The sequence below is a fragment of the Rhinolophus sinicus genome, linkage group LG14, assembly GCF_036562045.2.
Source record: "Rhinolophus sinicus isolate RSC01 linkage group LG14, ASM3656204v1, whole genome shotgun sequence".
NCBI classification, from domain to species: domain Eukaryota; kingdom Metazoa; phylum Chordata; class Mammalia; order Chiroptera; family Rhinolophidae; genus Rhinolophus; species Rhinolophus sinicus.
Genome location: NC_133763.1, coordinates 17749006 through 17774553, shown reverse-complemented (window position 1 = coordinate 17774553; position 25548 = coordinate 17749006). Strand labels below are relative to the sequence as shown.

The 25548-nt window shown below is 36.7% G+C and overlaps 1 protein-coding gene across 1 annotated transcript in view; it reads left to right on the top strand.

Annotated features, from left to right (window-relative positions):
• RAB2A (RAB2A, member RAS oncogene family) overlaps nt 1-25548 on the top strand; it is an 86243-nt gene that overhangs the window by 53536 nt on the left and 7159 nt on the right. The window contains exon 6 of the mRNA XM_019716201.2: nt 4523-4634. Within this exon, the coding sequence (XP_019571760.1) occupies nt 4523-4634 (112 nt within the window). The remainder of the gene's footprint in view (nt 1-4522; nt 4635-25548) is intronic.

Sequence of the window (25548 nt, the reverse complement as noted above, 5' to 3'; positions counted from 1 at the left end):
CAGAAAAAGTAATCATTAAAAAATGTTTTAAAGATATAGTCTAGCACAGTGGTCTGGATAGAATCACTACCAGCTCTTCCTAGAGTGTGAGCTCAGATGCTTTACTTCACTCGTTTATGCCTGTTTCTCACCTGTCAAGATAATTAAATAATCCATGTAAAACACTTCATACACAGTACGTGGTTCATACTGTGTTAGTAGTCTTACCATCCAGCAGTAAGGAAATAGTTAAGTGAATTGTTAAATATCTACTTGATGGGATATTATTATTAATTAGTCACTAAAATATTTATGGAAAAGATGTAGTGACATAGATACCAATATTAAGTGAAGAAAATTAGGACACAAAGTTGCAGATATAGCATGATTATGAATATATGTAAAACAAAGTCACTGTGGGGTAAAAAAACAAGACTCATTTAATATTATTGTCTGTGTGTCCCGTACTAAAATACAGTTGGTCTTGAACAACACAGGTTTGAACTGTGTGGGTCCACTTAGAGGGATTTTTTTTTTTTTTTCAGTAAATACCTGGTACCGTTTTCGATCCTTGGTTGGGAGTCTGCAGATGCAAAGGGCTAACTATATGCATTAATCTAAGGGACTTGAGCATCCATGGATTTTGGTATCCGTGGGGTCCTGGAACCAATCCCCAACAGATACTAAGGGCAGCTAAGATTTGGGGAGTCAAATGTTATATATGGATTTTGTGCAATTATATGTGCAATGCCCCAACCATTGCATTGTTCAAGGGTCAACTATATGTATTTACACTTTTGTCTGGCTTGTTCATTAATACATCCCACCTACTAAAATTCCTGGCATATAAAAGGCATTCAGTAAATGTTGAATGAATGATGGAATGAATGAATGAATGACTGTCTCATTTTAAATTTTTGTGTATTTCCTAATTTAATGAGGTTGCTAATAAGCATTTATGAAACTCACTAATACTCTGCTAAAGTCAAATTAACATAAATGTGTGGTACCATTCACCATCAGATTGGCAGACATTAACAAGTGTGATCTTATTACCACATGTTGATAAGGATGTGATATAATGGTAATTCAAGCATTGCTGCTAAGAGTAATAAATATACAACTATTTTGTGAAAGCAGCTGTATACTAGTATATATTCAAGGGCAGTGGCTTTTGAACTTTTGATTTGACCTAAAATAAATACCGTGTTTTTCCAAAAATAAGACCTAGCTGGACCATCAGCTCTAATGCGTCTTTTGGAGCAAAAGTTAATATAAGACCCCGTCTTATTTTAATATAAGACTGGGTATAATATAATATAATATATAATAACAAATATAATATACCCGGTCTTAGTTTAATATAATAAAAGACCGGGTCTTATATTAACTTTTGCTCCAAAAGATGCATTAGAGCTGATGGTCTGGCTAGGTCTTATTTTCGGGGAAACACGGTACATTTTCCATCATGACCCTATACATAAAATTATGTATATACCTATATAAAAAACAAATAGTCCATGAAACAGTGGGTGATAAACATATTTTTTTAAATTTTTGATTATGACTTATTAAATGGTTTTACAATTCTCTCAGTCCTGGCACAGTTTGAAAAATAGTACTGTGGAAAAGTTTTGGCACATGTACACCTAAAAACTATATAAAGTTTTCATTGTGACATTGTTTATAATAATTAAAAATTGCAAATAACTTTGTCAGATGGAGAATTAACAATAGTGTCCCATTCATTTAATAGAATTAATACAGTAGTTAAAAAATTAGGAAACTAGATTTACATATATTATGTAGATAAATCTGAAAAACAGTGTTGACCAAAATTAACAAGTAGAACAATAGCTACATCTGTATTTTCTAAAAACATGCAAAACAAAAAGAAACACCTCTATTGTATGGCTATAACCATGAGTATAAATATAAAAACATCATGAGAATGAAAACGCCAAATACGGAGTGGTACAAGGTACAAGGGAAGAGAATGAGATCAGGAACAAACAGATACACAGGAGGCAATTCAACTGTAACTATTGATTTTATTTCTTAACAGAAAAATCATCTGCTATAAATCTGTCAAAGTAATATGTGTTAAGGCTAGATGGAAGTACATAGGTATGCTATTTTTCAATTACACTTGACACACAATATTAGTTTCAGGTGTACAACATAGTGATTAGACACTTACATAACTTACAGAGTGATCACCCCCGATAAATCTAGTACCCATCTGACACCATACATAATTATTACAATTTCATTTACTATATTCCTTATGCTATACCCTACATCCTCATGACTGTTTTGTAACTACCAATTTATACTTCTTAATCCTTTCCCCTTTTTCATCCATCCCCCTAAACCCTCTCCCACCTGGCAGCCATCAAAATGTTCTCTGTATCTATGAGTCTGTTTCTGTTTTGTTTGTTCATTTATTTTGTTCTTTAGATTCCCCACATAAGTGAGATCATATGGTGTTGGCCTTTCTCTGTCTGATTTATTTCACTTAGCATAATATCTTGTAGGTCCATCCATGTTTCAGATGGCAAGATTTCATTCCTTTTTATGGCTAATGTTCCATTGTATGTATGTACCACCTCCTCTTTATCCATTCATCCATCAGTGGACACTCAGGCTGCCCCCACATCTTGGCCATTGGAAACAATGCTGCAATGAACATAGGGATGCACACATGCCCTCGGAGTAGTGTTTGGGTTTCTTCGGATAAATACCAGGAAGTGGGATTACTGGGTCTCTGTTATAGCCTTTGTTTTAAAGTCTATTTTGTCTTGTATAAGTGTTGCTTTTGTTTGTTTGTTTCCATTTTCATGAAGTATCTTTTTCCATTACTTTACTTTCAGTCCATGTGTGTCTTCTAATCTGATACGAGTCTCTTGTATATGTAAGAGTTTTGTTTTCTTACATTCAGTCATCTTATGTCTTTTTCCATTTACAGTGAAAGTAATTGTTGATAGAAACGTAGTTATTGCCATTTTATTATTCATCTTTTTTATCTTTCTTTCTTTCTTCCTCTGGTTGGAGTCCCTTTAACATGTCTTAGAATATTGGTTTGATGGTTATGAACTCCTTTAGCTTTTTCTTGTCTGGGAAACTCTTTATCCTTTCATTTTAAATGATAGCTTTGCTGGGTAGAGTAATCTTAGTTGTACATCCTTGCTTTTCATCACTACATACCGTATTTTGCTGTGTATAATACGCACTATTTTGCCCAAATTTGTGAGGGAAAAATAAGAATGCACATTATACATGGGTAGTACTAATTCTGTATCTACATAAATGTTTTTAATTCTTTTATTTATGCTTATGAGATAAAAGTATAACTCTAGAAATCAATAATGATATATCTGTGTGCAAAATAATACCCTGGAATACAATAATTGGTCTTGTTGAACTTAAAACAAACTTGCCTTCTATGCCTTCTATGATGCATAAATATCGTAAAGACTTCTTTGCCTTCTATGATGCTTAAATATCGTAAATTTGTTACCAGTACATAAAATCTCTTGTACCTTGTATCTATTCTTGTGTTTTGTATTTATTTGTTGCATAAAATTTCTTGTACCATAATATGTTAAAAATACAAATGCTAAAATTCCTTTATGATACAAAAAAAAGTACCTAAATGTAAACAAATAAAAATTTGAATTAAAAGATTAAAACAAAAGATTTTTTTTCCCTGAAAGTCTAGGCCAAAAACGTGAGTGCACATTACACACAGAAGTGCATTATACACGGCAAAATATGGTATATCATGTCAGTCCCTCTGGCCTGCAAAGTTTCTGTTGAAAAATCAGCCGACAGCTTATGGGGGCTCCCTTGTAGGTAACTAACTGCTTTTTTCTTGCTGCTTTTATGGTTCCCTAATAATAGTAAAGTTTAAAAATTTTTACAATAAAACACTTGAAGGAGAGTGCTACTTCTCCCCCCACACACACTTTACTAATGCAATTCTAGTATAATAAAAGTGAATACTATGCTTTTGTCCAAAATTTCTATCTTACGCTTTATTTTACTGGGTATTAAACCAACTGGGATTAATAATCTAATTAATTTTTTTAGGACTTTGGATTTTATTAAGCAGTTTTCTATAGTTTCTGAGAATTGTGTGACTTATTTTTTAATTACATTCATAGCAGTCAATCTGGCTGAAGGATGAGGAGACTCGTGTACTTCTGCTCTCTAAAATTATTATTTTGAGTAAAATGGTTCCTTTCATTTTGGAATCCACTATTCTGAAATGCAGGGTATTGGGCTAGATGTTCCCTTTAGGTTTCTCCGAATTTTAGCGTTCTGGGACTATAACTCAGAATCTTTCTTCTGTTTGAAACTAAGCAGTGTACTCAAAACACTTCGACCCTCGTAGTACCCAGCATAATGTAGTTGATTACTGTGTTAAAAACTAATTGAAAGAATGGTCAGTACGACTTTGAATCTCATGGTACATTTTCTACAGACGCCTCTAATTGTCCTGTGTTGATTAATAATATGGCCCTTTCTTTCCTATGTTTAGTGATTTAGAATCTAGAAGAGAAGTAAAAAAAGAAGAAGGTGAAGCTTTTGCACGAGAACATGGACTTATCTTCATGGAAACTTCTGCTAAGACAGCTTCCAATGTAGAAGAGGTAAATAAGAGACCCTTTTAAATGTTTATCACCTTTTAATAGGATTGTTTTATATATCTTAATATTCATTTATTGGTATATCTTCCATAAGCTTGTTAATCACTGATACTGTTTGAATATCATAAAGTAGGAAAATTTCTTCCCTTTGAAATGCCTTATAACATTCATCTTCTATCAGACTCTTAAATTATATCCTGAGCCTTCTTCTCGAAGCCAAAATGCTTTAACACATCTTCATATATATTTTCTCTAAAATCTTTTTTTTGTTGCATAAGGGAAAAAAAGGACACTAATAAAATTTGGAAATGTTTCAAGACACTAAACATTTGTAGCTGTTTGTAACCACTTCTGCTGAACTAGGGAAAGTATTATATTATTGCCCTGTGACAGTATATAAAGTATGGGAATTCTGCCATCTTTAATAGAAAAAATTTGCAGTATCTCAATTATTTCCATTGGTCAACCTAATCCATTGGAAGTTTTCCTAATACATTGTGTTCTTCTGTGCTGTATGTGTTTGGATATGGTTTTTATATACTGGACACAGATTAAAGGACAGTTAATTCTCCCTAAGGTACGTGTGTTGCTACATGCTATTTTACAAAATGCAGAAATTAGGCCAAAAAATAAGTAGTTTACCCAGAGTAATGCTACTGTTCCACCTTATGGATAAAAATGTTAAGAGCAACTATAGAAAGGGATTCTAGAAAACAAATGATTGAAGAATCTCATTTTTCTAAGGATAGTAGAGAATGAAATCATAGGCAGCAGCTAGCACTGTGCCTTTGATATAGTAAACAGTGAGTGAATATTTATTAAGAATGATACTTGGAGCTCTTCTGTTTAGCCCTTGAACCCACAAATTGACTTCAGTAATTGAACAGCATTGGTATTTTCACTGAAGAATTCTTTCTTAGTTAAGATATTATACTTATCTATAGTTAATGAGGTGCTCTGTGATAGTCCTTAATGCATTTTCTGTAGGCACCAACTAATGCTTTACCTATTGTTGCCAATAATTAAAACAAAAACATACAAGAGTAATGTTTCATTAAACACAGCAACCCCAGAGAGAAATCTGTTCCGTGCCTTTATTCAACTTAAAATAGACATGTAAAGCTACCTGTTTCAGAGAGACTCCTTTATTAGAGGTGTTGTATTTGAAACCATAAGGGCCAACATGTTGTGGGGGTTTCAAGACATCTGAAACATATCCTTAATATTAACAATAGATGTTCTTGATTTTGAGAATCATAAAGCCAAAATTGTCTGCATTTTAATAAAGAACCGTGCTATGAAGTGAGATGACAAGGCATCCACTATTGGAAAGTAGTAATCCTAGATTTCTAATTCTGTCTTTAATGCCTTTGTGTTCATTTTTCTTACTCTTAATAAGTAATAGATGTTTATTTCTAAGCAGCAAATTACTGTTGTCATTTGGCTGTTGTCATTTAAATGAAATGCAGGTGCCCCCCGCTTTGCGAAAGTCTGTTACGCCACTTCACTTTCACCAAAGATCTACGTTAGTACCTGTTTTCATTAGCTGAAAGAAATACGAAGAGGATTCTCACTTTTACAAAAAAAGCTGTTACTGTGCTAATGTAGGTCTTTGTAAAAGTGAAATGGCACAGTGCGACTTTGAGTAAGTAGAGGACACTCTTCATTTTACGCCATTTCAGCTTAGGAAAGGTTTCATAGGAACGCTCTACTTTCGGATAGTGAAGAAACCTGCTTATTCAATTAATGTTTTGGCAGCACTTATTACAAACATTCTGTAGCTGTGGTTAGTAATAAAAATAATCATTTGAATTTGATCTGGGCAGGAATTCCCCGTATTCATGAGAGAACAGCACTTTATTTAATCATGTAAATTAATTTGACTCTCAGAAGCCAAGGATTTAAGAAATAATCTTTTTAAATTCTACTTTTAAAGGATTCATAAACACGCATTACATAATATAATCATCCATGAGGTTTTACCTCAAAGCTAAAAATGTTTTGTGATATAAACTATTTTATGAAGGTGGAGGACCATTCTATGATCCAAAAAGAGTGAAATCAAACCTGAATTTCTTTACACAGCTTAGGAACTGATTGAACATGATCATAATAACCAAAGGACTTCTGTATCTGGGAAGATGGAGTAGAGTTACTCTCACCTTCTTCCTGCTAAGTATAACTAAAACTCGAAACATTATGTAAAAAACAATTACTAGAAGACTGTAAAAGGTGGAGATTAGAAGGGCTGACCAGCTGGGGACTTTGGGGCCTGAGGAATGACAGCAGTGATTTCCCTTCTTCTCTTTTTGCCTCAGACGAGTATGTCTCAGATTGGGTGCTAGAGAAAACTGACAATCTAGAAAGCCTAACAGGTGTGGGGGGACGGAGGGGAAGCTTACTCTCTAGCCAAAGGACCAGGAAAGGCACAGCCTAGCAAGAAAGAAAATGACCGTTCTACAGCCCAACATGACAGAAAAAAATTGGGGCACTGTTTCTACCATCAACTGGCTGTGATGAGATTCTTCCACACTCATCTTTTCCCTGTGGGAGCAATGTCAGAGAAAGCCAGCTAAAGCATAGGTTCAAATAAGCTCCAGAGTCTTATAAAACAGTACCAAAAATGTCCAGCTTTCAATAAAAAGTCATTCTTCATACCTACAACCAGGAAGATCTCAAACTGAATGCAAAAAAAAAAAGAGAGATAGCAGATGCCAACAGCAAGATGACAAAGATGTTACAATTATCTGACAAAGATTTCTTAGGCAACCATCATTAAAAAAAAGCCCTACCAAACAATTAGGGGCATGTTTGAAACAAATGAAAAATAGTCTCAGCAAAAGAAATACAAGATAAAAGGAAGAACCTGATACAGAATAAAGGGAACAGAGGAAAGAAATAATGAACTTGATAGTAGAATAATAGAAACTACCCAGTCTAAACTACAGAGAGAAAATAGGTGGGGGGGGGGGGTAAAAACAAAACAAAACAGTGCCTCAGGGACCTGTGGGACAGCAAAAGCTCTAACATTGTGTTATCAGAATCCTAGAAAGAAAGAAGATGCCTCTGAGAAAGTTCTCAAAGAAATAATGACTGAAAAGTTCCCAAATGTGGCAGAAGACATAAACCTACAGTTTCAAGAAGCTTAGCCAACTCCAAACAGGATAAACCCAAGTAAATCCTTATCAAGACATACTTCTGTGTAGTCGAATCTCTGAAAGTTAAGACAAAAGAAAAATCTTGAAACATCTTACCAAGTAAAATGATAGCAAAATTCTTACCAGAAACTGGAGGCCAGAAGGAAATAGCAACATTTTTCAAGAGCTGGAAGAAAAGAACTTTCAGCCCAGAATGCTAGAACCAGCAAAAATATCTTTCAGGAATGAAGGGAAATCAACACATTCTCAGATGAAAGAAAACTAAGAATTTATCGATAGCAAATCTACTAAAAAAGAATGACAAAAGGAAGTTATCTAACAGAAATGAAATAATAAAAGAAAGAATCTTGGAGGAAGGAATACTGTAACCAAAAGTATGGATAATTATGATAGACGTTTTTTCTTAAAACTTTTGAGTCTTGTAGATTATGTTTGACAATTTAAGCAAAACTGTATGTCTGATGTGGTTCTCAGTGTGCATACAGGAAATATCAACCATAGTGGAGAAAGGGACATCAAGGGAGGTAAGGTTTCTACATGTCACCTGATTGGGTGAAATGACAACACTAGTAGACTGTGATACATTTATATACCCTGTTTCCCCAAAAATAAGACCTAGCTGTACATCAGCTCTAATGCATCTTCCGGAACAAAAATTAATATAATATATTATTATTTTATATTATATTATATTCCCAGTCTTATATAAGACGGGGTCTTATAGTAAAATAAGACCAGGTCAAATCAATTTTTGCTTCAAAAGACACATTAGAGCTGATTGTCCAGCTAGGTCTTATTTTCGGAGAAACACGGTATATACAGTGCAGTACCTGGAGCAACTTCTAAAAAATATACAAAGAGATAAACTAAAAAACAATAGATAAATCAGTACAGAATTCTTACAAATGTTCGATTAACCCTCAGTAAAGCAGGGGGGAAAAAACAAAAAAAAATAGCAAACGAAAATAAGACAGCAGACTTAAGACCTCATATAGCAATAATGACATGAAATGTAAATGATTTAACTACACCAATCAAAAGACAGATTGACCGAGAGGATTAAAAAGCAATGCAGCTATATGGAGTCTACAAGAAACTCACTTCAAATATAATGATATAGGCAGGTTGAAAATAAAATGATGGGAAAAGATATATCACATAAACATTATTAATCAAAAGAAAACAGTAGTGGCTCTATTAATATCATATAAAGTAGACTTAAGGGTAAAGAAAATTGCCAGAGACAGTGGGATATCATATAATAATAAAAGAAGAATCCACCAGGAAGACATAGCAATCCTAAAACAACAGAGCTGCAAGACATGTGAAGCAAAATGCAATAGAACCAATGGAATTAAACTAGAAAGCAAAGACAGTCTTAACTATGCTTATGAATTTGTCTATGTCTCCTTTCATTTCTATCGGTTCTAGTTATCAATAACAGATAATTGGAATAATCTCCAGAGACTTGGTAACTAGACAGTATACTTCTAAATAATATATGTGTCATAGGGAAAGTCTCAAAGGGAAATTTAAAATACATGAAACAGAATGAAATTGAAAATACAGAGGATAGATCAAAATGGCGGTATGAGGTGAGCCTCTGTAAAGCTCCCCTGGAATTTACAACTAATCGAACAACAATAACTCCACAAAGGACTCCCTACATAGCAGACAGGCAAGACGAAGAGGCCCACTACTGAATTCACCTCAAGGTGGGTGATTCACACGAGCGGGGGAGGAGGGAAGGGAGAAGTGCAGAGACAGAGCCACGTGGGCGCAAGATGCAGACCTACCTCAGTGCTTCAAGCTCGCTGCATTCCGAAACTACCGCAGCTGCGGGAGAGGGAAGAACTCGGACTGCTAGGGCTCCGCTTATGGCCCACAGGGCTGAGGGGACAGCATATAACACGGCTGAATCCAACACTCATGGCAGAGACCTCGGAGAAAAGACTGAGGAAAGAAGGCTGAAAACAGTGGTTTAAGCCCTCACTGCCGAGCAGAGAATGGAAGCCTTAGGCACAGAGACTAGCTGCCCCCTCTCTTCCCTCCCAGAGCTCGCCCCGTCCCCATGTGCCCGGTGCTAGAAGCGGAACAGTAAGTGTCAGATCAAAAGAACAGAATATTTGCTGTTCTGAGAACTGTAGACCGCAGACACAGATTTGCAGCCCAACTACTTCCGGCAAAGGGGAGAGAGCTGTGGAAGCAGGACCGGCTGTGGTGGTAGTTGTGACCATTGCTCTGGGCCACCTCTCACAACTCACCCCGCCCCTGGCCCCACCTATATGGGCGGATCCCTGCAGGAGTAAACAGAACTGCTGAAACATATGGGCTCTGAATCTGGTGCAGGAAGAGCTTTGGAACTTCAAAAGCTCTCCGCATACCCACACGGACACTGCACCCTGTGTCCCAGGCGAACTATTAACAGAGGAGAAGCCCATCTCCCAGGGAATCCCCCTGTTGTGTGAGAGCTGGAATAGTGCAGAGAAAACATAGCACTACCGTGTGAGAGAGGGAAAAAAAGGCTGCAGTCGGAGAGAAAATAAAACATTCTACCAACAAGTATTGGAAAACAAAAGAAAGACCTCTTCCTATCAACCTGTTGCAGAAGCCACTCCTGTAGATGTCTAGAAAGAGAAATAATAAATCAGTAATTGCCATGAATAACCAAGGCAACAAGACAGCTCAGAAAGAAAGTGAAAAGTCTCCAGAAAAGGAACTTAAAGATATGGAAATATGTGACTTAAATGACAGAGAATTCAAGATTGCAGTTCTGAAAAAACTCAACGAGATGCAAGAAAACACAGAAAGGCAGTTTAATGAACTCAGACACACAACAAAGAACAACATGAGCATTTTACAAAAGAGATTGAAATTTTTAAAAAGAACCAAATAGAATTTCTGGAGATTAAGAACTCAATAGAAGAAATTAAGAATGAAATAACCAGCTTAGGTAGTAGAGTTGACCAGATGGAGGAAAGAATCAGTGACATCAAAGATAGAAACCTGGAAATTACACAGATGGAAGAAGAAAGAGACTTGAGACTTAAAAGAAATGAAAGAACTCTACAAGAACTTTCTGACTCCATCAGAAAGAGCAATATAAGAATAATGGGCATACCAGAAGGAGAAGAAAGAGAGAAGGGAACAGAGAATATATTCAAACAAATTGTCAATGAGAACTTCCCAAACTTGTGGACAGAACTGGATCCTCGAATCCAAGAAGCAAATAGAACACCTAATTACCTCAATCCCAACAGGCCTTCTCCAAGGCACATTGTATTGAAGCTGTCTAAAATCAACGACAAAGAAAGAATCCTCAAGGCAGCCAGGGAAAAGAAGACGGTAACCTACAAAGGAAAGCCCATTAGATTATCATCAGATTTTTCAGCAGAAACTCTACAAGCCAGGAGGGAGTGGAACCAAATATTCAAACTATTGAAAGAGAGAAATTATGAGCCAAGAATAATATATCCAGCAAAGATATCCTTTAGATATGAAGGAGGAATAAAGACCTTTCCAGACATACAGAAGCTGAGGGAATTTTCTAATACACGACCTGCACTACAAGAAATACTAAAGGAGGCTATTCAACCACCATCAACAGGGACAATTTGTGGCAACCAAAACATAAAAAGGGGGAGAGTAAAGGCCTGAACCGGAATATGGGAATGGAGAAAGTAAGCGTGCTGAAGAAAATGGAATACTCTAAATATCAAACTTTCTTTTACATAAACTTAAGGGTAACCACTCATAAAAAATCCAGAACTGAAATATATACTGTAATAAAAGAAGAAACAGAGGGAAACATCATAGAATACCACCACACAGAAATAATAGACAACAACAAAAAGGCAAAGAAACAGTGAAGACACAGCCTTACCAGAACACGTGTGCTCCAATGTTCATTGCAGCTTTATTTATAGTGGCCAAGACATGGAAACAACCAAAATGTCCTTCGATAGATGAATGGATAAAGAAGTTGTGATATATATACACAATGGAATACTGTTCGGAGGTAAGAGAAGATGATATAGGAACATTTGTGACAACATGGATGGATCTTGAGAGTATAATTCTAAGCGAAATAAGTCAGACAGAAAAAGCAGAGAACCATATGACTTCACTGATATGTGGTATATAAACCAAAAACAACAAAAGAACAAGACAAACAAATGAGAAACAAAAACTCGTAGACACAGACAATAGTTTAGTGGTTACCAAAGGGTAAGAGGGGTGGGGGATGGGAGATGAAGGTAAGGGGGATCAAATATATGGTGATGGAAGAACTGACACTGGGTGGTGAACACACAATGGGATTTATAGATGATGTAATACAGAATTGTACACCTGAAATCTATGTAATTTTACTAACAATTTTCACCCCAATAAATTTAAAAAAAAGAAAATACAACATAATTTGTGGGAAACAGGTAATGCATAGAGGGAAATTTATACCATTAAATGCATACATTTAAAAAGAGGGAAAGTCTCAAATCAATAATCTTAGCCCCTACGTCAGAACCCAAAGCAAAATAAACTCAAATCAAATAGAAGAGAGGAAAAATAAAGATAAGAGCAGAAATCAGTGAATTGAAAACAGAAAAACAATAGAGAAAATCAATAAGAAAAGCTGGTTTTTTAAAAGATCAATAAAATTGGCAAATTTCTGGCAACTGACAAAGAAGCAAAAAGAAGGCACAGATTACCAATATCAGGAACAAAACAGAAGACATAACTATATATCTCCAGACATCAAAGGAATAATACATGACCAAAACTCACCTAGTGTGAAACAGATTATTTCAATGGCCCTATAACTATTAAGGAAATAGAATTCATAATTTTAAAATTCCCAGAAAAGAAATCTCTAAGCCCAGAGAATAAGTCCAGCTAGGTCTCATTTTCAGGGAAACATGGTAGAATATTTCCTCATTTATTTTATGAAGTAATATTACCGATACCAAAACCAAAGAAAGTACAAAAAAGAGAAGTACAGACTGATAGCTCTTATCAATATGCAAGCAAAAGTTGTCAACAAAATATCAGCAAATAGAATTCAACAACATGAAATCATATACATGTACATAAAATATATGCATCATGACCGAATGGAATTTATTTCAGGGTTGCTGGGGTGGTTCAGTATTCAAAAACGAATCGGTATGTTCCACCGTTTTAATAGGGTAAAGAAGGAAAACCATGTCATAGCAATCAATGCAGAAAACAAATTGGACAAAATCCAACACCTACACGTTTTAAAACTTGCAAAGAAAAAAAAAGGAATTGAGCCCGACTTCCTCAGCTTGTTGACGAGCATCTACAAAAAACCTACAGTTGACATACTTAGTGGTGAAAGGCTGAGTACCCCTTAGATCAGGCAAGAATGTCTGCTCTTACCATTATTAAACATATTGGTGAAAGTCCTAGCCAGTGCACTAAACCAAGGAAAGGAAATAAAGGCCCACAACTCAGAAAGGAAGAAACAAAACTGTTTCAATTTTTGTATGCTATGATTGTCTCTGTAATGAAATCCCATGGAATTATACACACAAACTAGAGGTGAGACGTGAATTCAGCAAGGTTACAGGATACAAGACAAATATATTTAAAAACTTATATCTCTGTATACTAGCAATTAACATCAAAATATAAAATACAATACCATCTATAGTCACACAAAAAATGAAATATCTACATATAAATCTAAAAATAGCATGCATGGGACATGTATGCTAAAAACTACAAAACACTGATGAAAAATTATGATCTAAATAAATGGGTAGACATACTATATTCATTGTTTGGAATGCTCAACATAGTAAAGATGTCACTTCTTTACAAATTGATATACAGGTTTAACCCAATTCCTATTAAATAGAATCCCCGCAAGATTTTTTTAGATAGCTGACAATATTAATGTAAAATATATATGAAAAGACAGAGGAACTAGAATAGCTAAATCAACTTTAGAAAAAGAAGCATAAAGTAGGAATCACTCTATTTCAAGTCTTATGTAGCTACAGTCATTGAGATTGTGTGATACTAGTGACGGGATAAATACATACATCGGTGGAACAAACCAATAAGTAGACCCACACAAATGTACCCAATTTTTATACTCCAAAATATACCAATTTTTAACAAAGGTACAAAAGCAATTCATGGAGGAGGATAGCTGTTTCTACAACTGGTGCTCTAGTAATTGGCTATCCATAGGCAAGGAAATGAACCTAAGTATCACACGTACACAAAAACTAAGTCAAAATGGAATTAAGTGTAAAACTTGAAACTCTTTTAGGGGAAAAAGTGAGAAAATCTACAGTATCTGGCACTAGGCATGTTTGTCACTAAAAGCATGATCCATAAAAGGGAAAAAAATGATAGATTAGTCTTTAAAAACTTTTGAATGATCCTGGAAGGATAAAAAGACAATTTACAGACTGGGAAAAAATATTTGCCAACCAAGGATTAGTATCTAAAAGAACTCTCAAAACTGAAAAAAAATTCTAATTAGAAAATGAGCAAGACATGAGTAGACATTTTATTGAAGACGATATATAAATGGCAAATAAGCACTTGAAAATATATTCAGCATCACTAGCCATTAGAGAAATGCAAATTAAGACCCCCGACACACCTATCAGAATGGCTAAAATGAAAAAAAATGACACCACCAAATGCTAGCAAGAATGTAGAGAAGCTAGATCACTCATACATTGCTGGTTGGAAATTAAAATGGTAGAGCCACTCTGGTAAACATTTTGGCAGTGTATTTAAAAAGTAGACATGCAATTACCATATGACCTAGGAATTGTACCCCTGGGCATTTACCCCAGAGAAATGAAGACTTACGTTCATGCACAAACCCATGCGCAGATGTTCATTGCAGCTTTATTTATTTATAATAACCAAACATTGGAAGCAACCTAGATACCCTTCAACGGATAAATGGTCAGACACATTGTAGTGCATCCACGCATGGAATACTACTTAGCAGTAAAAAAGGACAAACTGCATGGAAGAGCCTGGATGAATCTTTGAAAAATTATGCTTAGGTTGCATACTATATGGTTGTTTTTATATGACTTTCTTGAAATGACACAATTAGAGAAATGGAGAACAGATTAGTCATCGCCAGTGTTAAGGAGCTTGTCAGGGTGGGTGGAAAGTGGGTGTTGTTAAAAAACAATCTGACGGATCCTTGTGGTGATGGAAATGTTCCGCATCCCTTTCTAGTATTGTAACGATGTACTATACTCGTACATTTCCAAGATACCGCCATTGGGGGAACTAGGTTGGGGTTACACAGGATCTCTCTGTGTTATCGTGTGCCCGCACATACATCTGTAATTAGCTCAGAAAGTTGGATCAAAACACCATAATTTTAACCACATAAACTAATTAAATTTAACCTGTTCTTTAAGATCACAGTAGCCATGTAAAAGAATTAAAATGAAGGATTAAGATGCCTCACAATTATAAAACAGTCATGTGGGAATATGATATATAGTTATAAAAGCTTAACTGGTATTTTTTGAATTCATGAAGAACACAGAATTTCTTTTTTACATTAAGTTACTAATTTTTAAAGATTTTTTTCACAAGTCTCTGTCACATTTCTGCACAGAGCAAATTTTTACACAACAATCAGGTCGCTCATGCTAAATGCTAATGTGTTTTTATGTGCCTAATCAGTAATAGTTAGTGTTGAGATTTTTGTTATGCATAGACTTTCTTAATACGATTTCTCAGATGTAGCTGAAGATGAAATTACACTAATATTTTCTTTTAAAAAGGCTATATGGAATAAGAAAGACCTGGAAGATAGTGAGTTTTACATTTAGCAAAGTAACTAAGAATTTCCAAAATGGGATAAACATTATGTATTGCACTTTAATATATAAACTAGTATTAAAAAATAAGTTTATTCATGACCTCCATACATTGTCAGACTTTAAAACACAATTAAGTACATTATGTAAAGAGCATTTGTATGATGGCGCACATTTATCCATTAGTTTATTTTTCTACATCACCTGTATTAAAGCATTTGGTAGGCTCACAGTAAGATTGATGGAACTGCTAACGTGTTTCCCTAAAAATAAGACCTAGTTGGACAATCAGCTCTAATGCGTCTTTTGGAGCGAAAATTAATATAAGACCCGGTCTTATTTTAGTTTAAGACCAGGTATAATATAATAATAATAATATAATACCCAGTCTTATATTAATTTTTGCTCCAAAAGACACATTAGAGCGGATTGTCTGACTAGGTCTTATTTTTGGGGAAACATGGTATTGTAAATCAATTTAAACAGTGTTACCTTTTTAAAAAGTAAACCCATATATACATCATCTGGCTTTAGAAGTTACCACCGTTTTGACATTTTGACGATTTTGTTTTATTATGTCTCCTGTTTTTAAAGCAATTCCAGAAATACTCTACCTATAAAATATCTCAGTGGCAGCAATTTTAAAAATATAGCCACGATACCATTATTGTACCTAACAAACTTAGCAATAATTCCTTAATAATATCTGATTTCAAGTCTACATAGCATCCTTTTATTTTATTCAGAAATTAATGTTGGAAAACAAGTATTTCATTTCTTTGGGATTAGGGAAGACTAACAAAAGGTATTCTTTCTACTTCAAGAAGTGGGAAGAAGGAGAACTAAGCCACCATTTATCAGACACCTGCCTTGTGATAGGCGCTCAACAGCAGTTTCTGTGGCAGGAGAGCTAAGGCCTCAATGGGAAACCACACAGTTCATAAAATTACAATATATTATCTCTGGGATTTAAGCAAGAATTAGCCTGCTAGAATTAGGTCCAGGGAAGAATCATGATGAAATATAAGAGATAAATATGTTACTTTTACAGGGTCCATATATTCTTACTCAGTGACTTAGAGTTGGGGTTGCAGAATATAAGCATTGATTTCAGGGAAATTTGTTCTAATTGATTTAAAGATAATTACATTAAAAGATAGAATGGTTTATACAATGCCCGTGTCCTGATTATGGACCAATACTATGGTTCCTTTTAGAAATTTAAAACTAATTTTTTAAGATTAACCCTAACTGGTACATTGATGATTCCTTCCTTTTTAGAACTGGACTCGTTACCTTTTGCTATTATGCTGTAGTCTATTTTTATATTTTAACCAAGTCCAGTTACTGTAATGCAAGTAGAGACCATGAGTTTAACTCGAGATTGAGATAATTCGCAGCACACGATAACATCATTTTTCCACCATTAGTTGAGTTGTTGGAAATAGGTTTACTTTTAATCTGTGGACATGCTGGTTTTACTCAGCTTAATGATTTCATCCATGAAGGATTTTTTAAGAGGGAGAAGAGTCAAAGTGGTGTTAGAAAAATATGCACAGGATAGCTCCCCACGACTAAGGGTGATCTGGTCCAGAATGTCAGTAGTATCGAGGTTGAGAAACACTGAGCTAGACTAATAGGATACAAGTAAAATCAATGAAGAACCGACAACTCAGCTTAATGCATGAATCTTCTTCATGTAGCAGTAGGGGGAGGGAAGGCTGTATGATTTTGACCTTAAAAATGCTTCATTTCAATGGAAACGGGGGAGAAAGTGAAGACGGGAAAGTGCTGTTATGAAGCAGTGCCACTTGTACTCTGTGCGCTTTCTGTGACCTGTGGATTCTGCAGTGAGTGTCCTCACCCGTCACAGCATCTCACTGATGATGTTGCCACCTAGATCCAAGTTTATTAAATTCCTAAACCATCCTGACCCCCTACTCTGTACGCTTCATTCAGCACTGCTATAGAAGTACTCCTTACATTTTCCTTTATGGAGCCTCTGATGGGGCCAACTGTTCTGCTATTACCTGAACTTATGCTGCTGGTCTTCAACTGGGATCTTAAGTAAAAAATGGCACCCGAAACTCTACTTTCAAATTCCTTTTTTTTTTTAAATTATTTTCTAAAGAGTATAAACATAAAGTGATACACTACTCTACCTAAACTAGGTATTAATTACAGAGGTAAGAATTTCTCAGGACAAGATCTACTATTTAGTGGGTAGATATAATTTTATATTTACAAAATAATATATAACATGACTACCACACACGTATATCTATATACATACATTTATTATATACACACAAACAGAACGCTTTCTTCATATAAAACCTCTGTACTAGCAAGCTAATATGGCACATAATTAGTATGTTTAAGTATATTTGTTTTCAAACTGTAAGTTATAATTTCCAAGTTACAAGTTATGATAAAGGAATTTATTCTTCTATCTATGAGACGGATTTTAATCAGTTTTATACAATTTGGGATGGCTCCAAATATGCTGTTCTTATTTACCCTTTTTGTTGTTCACTGAGGAATACACCCATAAATGTGGTGGAAGTCCACTCCAGAGTCATTTCCTAAATGTCAGTGAAATCAAAAGGCCAATTTCAACCAAAATAATTCTTGTCTATGTGGTATTCCCATAGTAATAGGATATCAGAACTCATTCTTTACATTTTCAATTCAACGTATTTGACTGCACGGCATGTAGGGGGGGAAACCCATGTAGTTAGTCACCTGTCATTTGTTCAGGTAATATTTATGCTAAATGTGCAGAGCATTTATAGTATCATCACATTTTATGTTAGGAATGTTGAGATTTTTTTTACCTCTGGTTGACCAAAACGGAAAAAAAAAAAATTTATTTGACCTCCATTTACTAAAGATTTTGCTGATAAGGAAATAAGAATCGACTAAGTGATCAGCAGTAATGTTTCTGAACATCAGTTTTGACTTCCATTTTCAACTGAGACTTGAAGGTCCTTGAGGACACGAGGATATCGTGTTTGCCTGGCGACTGCCCTGGCTCCCCATCAGAATTGACACCTCCTCAGCTGCCACCCTTTGCTAGTTCATTCCAGGACCCTGACTTTGTTTAGTGTCCTACTCTGCAGGGTGGCAGGAAGGTCTGACCCCTGGGGTCTGTGCTGTGACAAACTGAGGAGTTAGGATGAAGATCGCAAGGAGCTCCTCTTGTCACTGGAATCCAGTGACCTCAGTCGATCAGTGGGTATCAGCATTTAGAAGAGCATCTCATAAGGGGAAATTTTCTTTGAGACGTATTTTTAAATGATTAGAACATGTCAGGTACCTAAAATAATGCTGTTGTATGTCTGTGTGGTTCATTGTCAAAATTCCTTCACATACGTTATCCCCATTTTTCCCTAGAGGACTCAGACCCAAGGGTCTCAGTTCCCCATCCATTCCCCTTCACGTGGTGCTGCTATACAGTGGAGGACAGCAGTACTGAAGATCATTTTATCCTCCTTTGAGGAGCATTAATTAAAATGATCTCTTCTACATTGCGTTCCCTGGTCAAACAACTTTAGGAAGATCTGGACTATTTCCTTTTAGAAAACCAGAATAATTCACAATAATATGTTAGTTTCTGAGAATCCAATGTTAAGAAAGTTGTTGGATTTTATTTAACCCAGAGTTTTGCAAGTGATTTAGCCATTCCCCACAAAAACGGAATTACAGGTGAGGGATGCATCACATCTAAGGGGTTGGTGTCTCTTTTATTTTGCTTATTCTCCTAATTCACGCTAACAGATAGGTTGCACTGTGGGGTGTGAAGACTACTTTTTTAAAGCTCAGAATATACCATAAACAATTTTTTTTCAAATCACTGGTATTTACAGCAGTTCTTAAACATTAGGGTACATTCAGATCACCGAGGATTCCCACTAAAGTGCAGGTTCTGATTCAGTAGGCTGGGGTGTGGCCTGAATCTGCATTTGGAACCAACTCTCAAGTGCTGTGGATGCTGCTGGTTGAGGGCTCGCTCTAGACGTATTGAGGCTATGACGAAACTGGCCGAGTGCTATCCTTTTCTGTCTTCTCAGAGACATTATTCCTTCAAACGTTCTCATCTTCATCTTCCTTTTCTACTCACTCTTGGCACTCAGCATATGATTATATAATCACATTTCAACCATCTTAAAAATAAAAACCTGTCATTCCCAGGTCTTCTAGGCATGTTCTCTTCTAGCTTCTAATAAGCCCTATCGCCATTTCCTCATTCTTTTTACACCTCAGTTCACAGTCCTGTTTCCTCCATTATGGCCAAGGGCACCCTGGACCTACTTGCCTTACCTAACAAATGCTTCTCTGCTCTGACCCTCAGCAGTCCCTTTGGGATAGTCGCTACTTCGGACTGCTCTTCCATTAACTTTTTCCTTAGCTCATGACACCATTTTCTCCTCTTTCTTTGTGCCTTCCCAGACTCCTTTATCAGCTCTCCCATGTTGAAATGTCACTTAAATCCATGACTTCTAGGCTGTGTGTTCAGCTCTACTGATTGACTCAGGCTGCTGCCTGGACAGCTCTGCCTGAGTGGTCCTCGGACCCTTCCAATTTAACACATCCAGACTGAACTGAGAGCTCTTCTCTGGTCTGCAAACCTTCAGCATCCTGCATCCTAAAGCGTTCCCTTTCCCTGACCCCATGCAACAGTCATTTATTCAGTTAATATGCATACATATTGCTTTCCACTTGTGTCCTATTATTTCTGCCTGTTAAATATCTCTGCAAACTGTCCTCTTCCATAATTGCCTCCTAATTGGACTTCCTGTCTTTATTTTTCAATCCTTTACACCATTGCCTGTGAGATCTTTCAAGAAATGAATATTGAATGTCACTCTCCGATTTTATTAAATTGTGTGGTTCCCCACAGCTTCAGAATAAGACTCCTTAGCTTGGAAGACAAGTCCCTTTATTTGCCAATGCCCTCCCCCCCCACCCCTCTACCCCCAGTGTGCTCTCCATATTAGACTAGGAGCCATCAGCTGCGTGACACTCTTTACCCCCTCCACAGAAAGTGTTCTCTGCACTTGAAATGCCCTTCCTTCCTCCCTGACCCTGCAAAGATAGAGTCAAGTTGAATGCCTCCTCTTGGAATGCATGGCCCTTGTTACACCCTCCCTGCCCCAGCGCCACCAACCACCACACATACATGTACACACGGAGTTTATATGCTCTTTTCTCTCTATGCGTTCCTATAACATCCTGGCATGCATTTATCTTAGCATTCTGTCATGACACATTTTTCACGTTGGCTCATCATAAGGGCAGAATTCCTTGAAAACAGACTATCTTTTCATCTCTGTATCCCCAACACCTGTCAGAATTTCTCCCCCACATAGGACATAACAAACGTTTGGATGGTTCAGTATTTATTTAATTACTGTAAACCTGTTCCTCTTCCTTCAGTCTTTAATCAGGTTATGCTTTGGTTAGCATGTAAGTGGAATTGTGTCCTAAACTTCCTTTGCCCTAAGCATTCTAAAACCCTGAGATTTTTGGAAAACCCAGATGCACAAATTGGCTCCTCCTTTGATCAGGAGCTTCCTCCAGTAGCTGCCTGGAGTCTTTGTGTTTGGAAAGGTTTTTTTAGACCCGGGAATAACTAGCAGAGATACGGCAGGCTAGGAAGTACCTCTGCCCAGAAGCTCCATGCCAGCTTTTTGAAGATTTTAGAATACCCCAGACATGGTGTATTTACTTCTATAATTCCTTCTTTTCTCTGTGTATTTTCCTTAAGTTAAAATTTAATTTCCTCGGAGTTGTACATTACCAAAACGTACAGTGTTAAATTCCTTCTAGGACCTAAAGGTGATTATGGTGTGAATAATGGTTAAATTTTCCATTTCACGAACAGTTCTCACTTTTTCAAATATTTTTCTCTACCTGTTAGCCATTTGGTGTGTTATTTTTTCCTATATTCATCAATTTTACTTAAAATTTAAGATTGAAAATTTATGTTAAACCAGAAAAATATATAAACAAAAATTTTGAGGCAAAAGTCTAGTCATTAAAAATAATCTTAAACTATTGAAAAACCAGGGCTGGAAATTCCTGGTTTAACTGTTAAAGTACTAAAGATAGAACCAGGATGAAAATACAGCCGGCTAACCCTGAGGCAGACTGCAGAAACCTGCTGAGCCATCTAAACTGACAGGACAGGTGAATTTCTGTGGGGAAAACACACGACTGCATAAGACTTGAATAACTAAGAAAACCAATTTCAAGACCCCTTGCTAATACTTTTGTCCTGTTCCGGTACTTGAAAATCTGCAGACTTAATTTGTGTTGAGAAGACATCTTGCCTTGGGCTGTCTTGTAAGTGGTGAAACAGGAGCTGGCATGTGGCTGGAAACTGAAGGCTTTGTTGTCCCCTTAACGCTGTTCTCAGTGGTGAGGGTACCACTCGACTTTGCACTGGAAATCTGACGTGACCTTTTCAAGTTGCAGTGTCCCTGGAGGAGAGTTCAGTTTAATAAATATTTACAACTCTCTTCCACAAATTGGAAGACTTGCAGACTAGTGTAAGCTTCTCTACCCCTTATTTGGCCATCATCCTACGGAACTTCAGGGAGGACTCAAACCAAACTTAGAAAGTTTCATCCATTTTATCTACTTTTAAACCAGGGTAGCTAAACATTACTGAAGAGAATCATGCTGATACGTGCGTGTCACACACATTTATCTATAGTGTGTATTCATAGGCTCATAATTATATAGCTCACCAACTACCAAGACTTGCGTATGACAGAACATTAGAATTGCATGTCCAAAATAAACGCATTTCCTCTTTGAAACATCTTGTTCTTCCTTTTTTATCTGTCTCCACTCATGGCCCTTCTATCTCAGTCACTTAAACACCTTGCCATTCTTACCTTATTATTTCTCCAAAGTGGATACTAAGTCTGACCTTCGCGCTCCATTGTTGCCACTGTTTTATTTATCAGGCCTTCATTTCTTACCTGGATTATTGTTCTAGACTCCTTGCCAGTCTCCCTGTTGCCAACCTTGCCTCCTTCTAATTCATCCTCTACACTATACTCTGATTTTATCCCCCACCTCTGCCTGCCTTTTCAGGGTTCCTGATGTCTGTTGGGCCACCTCTCTAAACCTCATCTCACATGCCAGCCTGACCCCAGCTTCCAGCGTAACTGAGCTTAAAATCTGCCTCTGTCCAGAGTGCTCTTTCCTGCCACTAAGTGTCTCAACAGCTGAGTAGGAGCTTAGTTTTCCTGCAGGCCATCACTCATAGGGCTTTTGCAACAGTTTGTTTTTACCATCAGAAGTCATGCTGCCTACCCCTCTAAACAACTACTGTGGAAGTTTCCATGCTGTGTTTCAATTTTGGATTTACACGTCCTGTACCATATCCTTGAAAACATTCATATTTACCCAAGTCTGCTCAGTGCCTGGTTCAAACCAAGTACTCATTAAATGCTTGTTGACCGGAAGAACTAAATTACTAAGAAATTAAACATATCTGTGAATTATGTGTGACAGAAAATAGAAGGGAAACTCTTCAATATTGTAATGCCCTAAACTTTTCTAGTGTAATTTTACCCCTTTATTTCCCTGGTAAAATTGATCAAGATTTGTTTAGGCCATTTCTTGTCCTTCTTAATAAGCATTCACTGGTGATTGTAATTTTTGTGAAAGGAAGGACACAAAGGATGTAAATAATCACAAGTATTATATACTTCTAAAAATAATCCTAGAATTCCAAAATAATTTCTAGCTAGAAGCTTTTTGAAGGATGTGAGAGAGGTGTGTGCTTCTATGTACAATTTTAATCAGTAGATTTAGCAGCGGCCCTTTCTTTCAATGAAACAGGAAGGTGTACGAAAGAAATAAAAGCAAAATAGCTCTTTATTATCTAAATGCTTTGGAATGGGGGGTGCCATGGAAAATGAGGGAGAAAGAGGAGAAAATGGTTCTCCCTCCCCTGCGCTCTCCCTACTTCCTACCTCATCCCCCAGAGATGGCCCCTGCAGGATTTCCATGAAATAACAGTTCGAAAGCCAGTCTATTGGATAATATATATATGAGTCCTCTCCCACTGACACTAAATCAAATAGAATCAGAACATTTTAAAGTCACAGAATTTGAAGGAGTTTGTGTTTAAACTGCCTAATCTTAAATTCTAGTCTAATGTTCTTTTCCTAAGACTTTCCCATCTTTGGATAATATTTAAGTCTGAGCTCAATATATTTTATTCTTTAGGGCTCACTGAACACATTACATGTTGCTAATTTACTGTTTCAATGTTTAGTTTTATTTAATCAAGAATTAATTGTAATTTACTGAAGAGCATTGATGACTTTTTCTCTCCTTTAGTCTGCAGTGTTTCAGGACACATTCACACTTGGCACCTGTCCCCTGTTCTGTTGTTCCCCACATGTCACTGCACTCAAACATTCATGATGATGAAAGCTAACGCACGTTGAGTCCTTACTGTGTGCCAAGCACTGTCTCCAGTGCGTTACATTCATCCTCCCAACAGTTCTGTGAAGTAAATGATTCTCATTTTACAGCGAGGTTATCAGGGGGTCCAAAGCAACACATCTAGCACGAGGTGGCACTGGGGTTCGAACCTACAGTCTGGTTCTCGAGCCCACCTCTAGCCTGTCTGCCAATCTTACAGGTACAACTTCATCCCAGAAACATCGATTTTCTTGAAAGCAAATGAAAGAAAATTAATTTCCTTATTTTTATCCATATTTTGAATTTCTTTTCAGAAATAATGAACACCTGTGTAAAGTATCTTTAGCATAGTGTCTGACCCATAGTAAGTACTTGGCAAATATTGGCTATTACTAGCTTCGTCAAGTGGACTCCTGCAATGTCCATACATTGTGCATACGTTGACTAGGAATTGAGAAGAAAATTAAACAGCATCCTAGCTGCCTCATGTTTCCCAGTTCTAAGAGAAAACTAAAGAGTCACTTATTTTACACGGTACTTTGTCTCTAGCATCTGTTCAAGATGTTTAAGATTTGTTTTTCTTACCTAACAGATGCTCTAATTTTTATCTTGCCACCAGGTGGCAGCATGTTACATAAGGAAATAATTTAAATGCTAGTCTGTTGTAGACCAAATTTATTTTCAGTATTTTGCCTTCAAAACTTAAACCATAATAAAAGCAATATTGTATTCCGTGTTCCCCTTTGCCTCTGCTCTGGCTCTGCCGTCAGCTGTGGAGGCCTTTAGCCCGTTGTCCAGCCCACAGCTGGACCTGCCTCAGCCCTGCCCTCCCTCCCCATGTCAGTCAGCACAGAAAGTTTATTTTTCCTGCATCTTCAACAGAGGCTTCAGCCCTGTGCTTAGAGTCTCCCAACTAAACTGTGCGATCGGCACATTTTAGTCGTCCCCATGTCTCCCCTGGTACCTAGAGCCGTGCTGAATCTGGGGTAGACTTTGAGTAAATGACAAATGATAGAGGTAGGATACACATCGACTTGTGTGTTTTGCTGAATATTTATTATTTGAATCATCATGCATTTATAGTTCTTTGTTGTAATGTTTATCTTATTTTGTGCTATAGAAGCCCCTGAAATTTTACTTAAGTTTAGATGTTACCAGGACCATTCAGATCACTAACTACTGCCAACGGCTGAAAGATGAGTGTCTGAGGTGGAAGGCAATTAATGGCTAATGAAGGTAAAGGACTGAACATAGCAATTAATCAAAGTAGGGCAAAGGGGGAGAGCTAATGGCAAGATAAAGAGAGTCAAGCTTCCCAACCGGAGTAGAGCTCTGCATGGGGGAGCAAGAGGCTCGCCAGTTTAAGTTGGCTGCAGGGAAATCGGTTTATACTTCACGGTCATGGACCTGCCTGTATGTTGTTTCACAGTGCTGATAATGGAATCCTCCTTTGACATCCGTTTCTCAGCAAAT